The following is a 6,640-nucleotide window of genomic DNA, read 5'->3' as shown; positions in this document are numbered from 1 at the left end:
ACTTTTATTTCACATTTATTCAGTTTTTTACAGGTTTTGTTTTATATTTGCCAGTTATTTTAATTTGATTTTTTACATTGTATTTCTCATGTAATTCTCAGATTTTGTATTTTTTGTCACTTTTTCCTTCTGAAACAGGTTCTGTGTGTCATTTAAAAAGACAGTTGTGTTTATCCAGGCAGTGCTTAGTTTATTTTTATAATATATATTTTTAAAATACTGCTGTTTGTGGAGAAGTTTTGGTGATGGAGGAATATATTTTTTTGCATAAATTAATCTTTTTGACATGCGAGTTGCTGATTGATTTCTGAAAAAATGTAAATAAATCGTAAATCTTTCTCAGTAAAAACAGACTTGTGATGGTTTGGAGTTTTTCTTCTGAGCTTTTATTTGTGAAGTTTTGACAGTAATTGTGTTGAGGAGACAAACATCTGATGTGTAACTGGTTTTACTGGTGAATTCTGTCACATGAACTGGTTTCAGATCCCAGTTTACATGCTTTCTCTGATCATGGTGACAAACGGCTCGAACCAGTTGCGCAGCTCCTCCATCTTGGTGCCCAGGGCGGAGCGCAGGTCCTCGCCGGCGCTCTGGACCTGGTCCCTCACGCTGTCCACCTGCGTCTTCAGCAGCTCGTTCAGGGTGGTGATCTTGGCCTCGGCGTTGTCCCGGACCTGAGTGAAGTACGGGTCCAGTCTGCTCTTCATGCTCTCCACGTTGTCGGAGGCGCGGCTCTGCAGCTCCTCCACGTAGTCGGAAACGTGTCTGCGGCGGGAAACAGACGCTTTTACTGAGCTCAACAAACATCTGATTGAAAATGTTCCAGTGGCAGCAGGCGAGTCTGCAGGACGTTCATTTGCTCTAAATGTCAAAAATCTTTTTGTTTTGTGGCTTCAATGGTTTTCAGGCTTTTCAAAGAAGCAAAATCTGTTAGTTTAAACCTGCAACTAAAAATAATGTTTTATTTTTACAAAAAGTAAAAGACCAACTTGGAACTTGATTAAAAGTTATTTTTAACAACATTGCGTTATTAACTATGGAGCTAAATTGGGGCCATAAAGTTTGTTCAAAAGAAAGAAACATCAAATCTGATAAGATTTGAAACTGAAAAGTAGCTGGAACATTTATTCAGTTTCTATTTTTTCAGTTTCAAAATGATTGTTTTTTTTTTTTTAAACAACCTTTATGGCCCCGATTTAGCTCCAAATTTAACGCCCCATTTGATTCTCTATTTCTAGAGATTCCACCCACTAAAGTTCAGTGAATACATGGAATATTTAAGGACTTTCTGGGTGAAACAATCAGAATTTCTGCCTGTAAAAGTTGATTTATGACCTGAACTTTGTGAGGTTTTGGCTGCTGCCGTCCGTCACTCACCTCTGGATCTCCTGGGTGTCTTTCTGGAGGCGTTTCTTCAGCTTCCGGGTGTAGGTGGACACTCGGGACTTGACGTCGTCAGCGTTCTGCTCCATCATGGTCTGGAGTTCCTGCAGGTAGTTCTCCATCTGGCTGCGGGCGTCGGTCATGTGTCCACGCAGTCTGTCCACCAGCAGCTGCAGGTCTTTCCCAAAGCGCTCTGCAGCCTCCTGGGTGTACGGCGCCAGCTTGGTCTGCAAGTCGTCCCGGTACAAGGCCAGCTCCGACATGCTGTCCTGGATCAGGGTGCTGTTCAGGAGGCAGATCATTTACTTCTCAGCTCCAGAAAACAGGAAAAACACTTTAGGAATCAGGCATTTTGTGCGTTTTGCACAGTTTGAGCAGAAAGTAGCAGATCTGACTCCTAACTCAGCTGATTGAACAGACGACTCTGTGCTCAGAGAACGAGTGTTTACTGCTCAGAGTCACATCACTGAATCTAACAGAGACTCTGGTACATTACTGCTTAAAAATATGGAGGACTGCAGATGCCAAAAATAAAAAAATAGATACAAAAAGGGGGGGGAATCCCAAATGATTTTCAGAATCACAGTGATGTGATCCTGACGAGTCTGGAAGGACACAATTAAATCAAAAACAAATAAACGTACCACTAAGTTTCTCATTAAATAATGTAATCCACATTTTAAGAATGAAACGTGACCTGGAGCCTTTAACCTTTAACCCTCCTGTGCCTGAACAAAGATCTTCAGTTGGAACAGGCTGATCACTCACTCGAGCTCTCGGCTGATCTGGGAGCTCCTGATGTCCTTCACCACTCCATCAGCCCTTGAGTTCAGATCTGTGATGTAATCATTGAACTTTTCCACCGTCACCTCCCATGTGCCCTGCCAGTCGTCCTGGAGAACGCTTCGTGCACGGGAGCCTGGATTGGACAACGAAGAAACTCAATCTGTCACTTTTTAACTCTTTACTGCCTAAATTTATGTCCAATTGTACAAAAAAATTGTATTCAGGTGGTAAATTACTTAGAGATTATAACTGTGAACATTGCACCTACCATTATTGTAAGTTTATGATGGTATGATGCTAATTAGCGACACTGGGCTCTGAAGGAACAAAACACTGTTCAGTCTAATTTTGTTGATGCTTCTGTTGCTAAAGCGAAACTTTCCAATAGAGTCAGCTTTTATATTTTTGAACAACCACTGCTTTTGAAATATTACAGTGTTTCAAATAGTAAAATTGGGCGGATCGATCCAAAATATCAATAATATCGACACCAAGTTGTTATCAGTATGGGAAAATCAATACTTTGGTTTTCCTCTTTAAAGATTATCTTATTTTTGTTTTGTAGTTTCTCAAATCAACCCAAAGACTTTATGATTTGTTGTAAAACTAGAACTTTTTGCTGTTTGTTTTGGGAAAAATGCCCACAATGTGTTTTTACTGTTCTGCTTTTTCTGCTTGTTGTTAACATGATTTTAAAGTATTAACTGTGTATAAACACTTTCCTAGATTTTAACAAAGTAATTCATTCATTTCCAGTTATTTGATCAAATCTTGGATCTTCATTGGGTTTTTTAATAATCTTAGGTGAAAAATTCAGAGTCAGAAGAACTTTTAGTTTGTTTTTATATCAGCTATAAGAAACTCTTACAGTTTTGAAACTTGACATTCATGTGTTTCATTCACAGGTATGCAAACTTTAGTGTAAACAAAACAATTATTTTGAATGTACGTGACTTTATTAATGCAGACATGTTTCTCTTAAAACCCAAAAAACTTAAAACAGTTTTCAGAAAATGGATCAAATCTGCCAGAATTTTTTTTTTTAAATAACCTTAAAATGACCATTCTTCTATTCAGGAAATACTAACACTCTTGACCTGAACCAGACGAAAGTGTTGGTTTTACCCCCAAACATTTTTAATTTCCCTGGAGAAAAACCGAACTCACCGGAGAAGACTGCAAGAGCGAGGATCACTGCAAACACCCTCATGATGACCAGAAGCTGGAAAATTGAGCCACACAAAAAGAGATTTGGGGAAAAATGTGTGACAGATTAGACGTCTGTGCAATAACACCAGAATCCCTTCTATGTTAACCAAACTTTGAATCTCCCTGCAGGAATGAAAAGGCTTGCCTCTCACCTCAGATGCTGGATTTGATCTGTGACGTCTGTGAGGCCGAATGAATCCTTCTCTGAGTATTTATACAGATTAGGTGGCACCGATGAGATCCAATAAATGTCTGGAAGATTTCTGACCTGCGTCCGAAGTTCCCAGCACGGACTGTGCTGTTGTCACCTTTTATTGCTGTGTTTGTTGTTTTGGCTCCACGTTGCACTCTGAACATGCAACCGGGTCAGAACCGCCAAGGAACCTGCAAAGCACCAGCTGGGTCCGAAACAAAACAAACTTCCTCCTTCTTCTCTTACATCGTCTTTAATTTGTGACTGAAACTTCACATTCTGGCAGAAAACTGCATTTTACAGCTGATTGACAGCACAGCAAGGAAAAGGTCAAAGGTCATTTCTGTATCACATCATCAGGTCCAACTGCCCTGATTTGACATAACAGCTGCAGACTTCATTTATAAACTTTTATTAGGGGGCTCGAGATTATCGCACTAATAATTTATGAATAACCCTGTTGATGATTAAAAATAAACAGATATGATGAAGTTTAATCAGGCAGAAACATCAGAAGGCATAAATTATAATTTTGTTTGAAGCAGAACAAAACACACAAAGACTAAATAACTGAATTGGCCTTTTTCTGAGCATTTGTACAGATTAGGGCTTTTCTGTTAAAGAACCAAAAGTCCTATGGTCACTGAAATAACTTGAACTGGTAAAAAACCTGAAGATTTACAGATAATTAACCAATAAAAATCATGACACTTTGACCTTAAACTAAATGACATTTGTAACTATCATCACTTTTGCATCAAGCTGCTTGAAGTTGGTCTTACTTATAGAAAAACCAACTTACAGGTAAAAACTTATAATGGCCCAACTGACCCCAAAGTTACCATTTTAACCTTATTTGTGCCCACAGGTAATAAAATACGACACCTTTACCTCCAGTTTCTGACCTTGTGTAGCAAGTCAGCACAAATGAAACACTTAAAAATATCTTCTGTTGTTGAAACACAATTTATATGAAAGTTCTGATAGAGCAGAAAAACTACTACTTTTATAAAACAAGGTTACCAAAGCGGTTCCTACCTGCACAGACTCATTCAAATGAGGCTTTTTGGTCACATGATCAATGCTTTTCTTACTGTTTACTAGCAACAGTGGGTGGCGAGTGTTGTCAAGACAACATGACCAACAGCAAACTAAAATGGCACAAATATAATTTTATTTATTAACACTTCATCAAATAAAATATTTCACTTCTCACTGGATTTGTACAAATCAGGGTTTATTTTTACATCTGAGGAAACTGAAAAATCTTTTTGTCGCTAATTTAACCATCCAGCCGGTCAGCTGACCAAGCTGCAGCATCAGGTTTTTATTTATGAGTTAGAAGAAAAGATCTGATGCTGCAGCTTGTTCCCATCAGCAACTTTACATCAGCTGTGATGTGGACATGACGTCCATGGAGACGGACGTCCTGATGTCGCTACTTCAGGCTGTAGCAGCTCTGAGCTCAGCATCTCCTCCATTCAGCTCTGCTGCCTATAAATACTGATGAAGACGCCGTCAGCGTCCATCATCCAGCTGACCTGCTGGACAGGAAGGACTCCAGCTCCTCAGCGTCTCCTCTGGACCAACCCGGACCTGGAAGCGTGAACTCTGGCAGCCATGAAGATCCTCGTCGTCCTCGTCCTCGTCTTCTTCACAGGTCAGACAATCTTGATGCTTTGGTGAAAATCTCAGAAGAAGAAGGAAACGAGGTTTAAGCTGTGTTGTCTCTGCAGGTTGTAATGGTGGACGGTATGACCATCCATCCAAAAGCCAGGTAAAGATGGCGCAGGACGCTTACTGGGACTATGTCCAGAGGTCAACGATGACCCCAAAGGGCAATGTGTGGGACATCAGACATTCGCGTCCAGGACAGTATCTGTGGTAAGAGGAAACCTCAAAACTTTATACATTAAACTGGATGAATATTTACTTAGATTAGGACAGAGACTGGATCTATTTATTTGTTGCTGTTATTAAGCACTGGAATCATTTCTGAGTGGGACATTTTGTCTGTTTAAAGTTAGCCAGCTAAGTCAAATAGCTCGTTAAATAACTTGGTTAGCCAGTAAAATAACATGGTTACTGTTAGCAATAAAAAAATAGTTTATTATTCAGACATTAAAATAAAGCTGGACTAATGTTTTTAGGCATTCACAGCTCATTGAGGTTAGTAATAATAACAATAGCTGCGAAATCATCAGGCTGTGTTTAAAATGTGACACAATTTGCCAGCAAGGCAAAGATTCCAGTGGATCCACAGAGAGGACGGGGATTTCAGAGCAGAATGTTACTGTGTGATGAACATGTTTTTATTGCTGCTGTAATAACATGAATGTGTTGAAGGCAAATGAACATCATAACTTCCAGTTCCTTTGGTTATTTGAGAGAAAAACTGTTTTTTCTGAACCTTATTGTAGTACAGGAGGCTCTTGTAGCTATATTTGGGAGAATGCAAGTATTTCCAAACCTACATATACAAGGAAGAAGCACAATTTATTTGCTGCTGAATAAGTTTTAAATAGTTTAAGAAAAAAACAAAGTTTCTGTATATCAATCTTTTATTTTGATCAATAAATACCACAGACATTTTACAGAAACAAAAACGAATCATATTGACTTGAAAAATATGTCTCAATTAATATGTTTTAGTATTAAAAGTATAAGATGCTTTATATAAATAATGACCCTTGGATGAAGCCACTGATGAATCCGTTCAGTCGACCTTTTGCTGACTCAGGAGTATCCAGTCTCGCCACAGACTCTCCAGGTCGTCCTTCAGGTGAGCCGAGTCTTTAATCAGCTGGCCGTGGTGTTTTCCTCCCTGAGGAACCAATTTCTGGTTGATCTTTGTGGTAGTTTGAGCGAGTTCCATCTCAAACTTCCTGACTAGGGAGAACAAGGTGGTCTTAAAGGCTTCCATGCTTTTATCTATTCTCTTCTTCGTCTCAGGTCCACAGCCGTGGACGATGTGACCAGGAGGATTGTGGCAATGTTGGTGGCGATGATGGTGGCCATGATTGTGGCAATGTTGGTGGCGATGATGGTGGCCATGATGGTGGCCATGTT

General features: G+C 39.6%; 1 protein-coding gene across 1 annotated transcript; it reads right to left on the bottom strand.

Moving 5' to 3' along the window:
- Positions 1-363: 363 nt before the first annotated feature.
- apoea (apolipoprotein Ea) lies at positions 364-3,750 on the bottom strand. The gene is made up of 6 exons (XM_055055329.1): positions 3,647-3,750; positions 3,531-3,582; positions 3,337-3,391; positions 2,152-2,302; positions 1,378-1,665; positions 364-765 (listed from the first exon to the last, which is right to left on the bottom strand). The coding sequence occupies exons 1-6, from the start codon at positions 3,733-3,735 to the stop codon at positions 492-494; spliced, it is 909 nt and encodes a 302-aa protein (XP_054911304.1). The 5' UTR covers positions 3,736-3,750; the 3' UTR covers positions 364-491.
- Between the last annotated feature and the right edge of the window lie 2,890 nt (positions 3,751-6,640).

The sequence above is a fragment of the Poeciliopsis prolifica genome, unplaced genomic scaffold (assembly GCF_027474105.1).
Source record: "Poeciliopsis prolifica strain line A6 unplaced genomic scaffold, Auburn_PproV2 SCAFFOLD041, whole genome shotgun sequence".
In the NCBI taxonomy this organism is placed as follows: Eukaryota; Metazoa; Chordata; class Actinopteri; order Cyprinodontiformes; family Poeciliidae; genus Poeciliopsis; species Poeciliopsis prolifica.
Note: the sequence above shows the minus strand (reverse complement) of the source record. Positions and strands in the feature narration are given on the sequence as shown.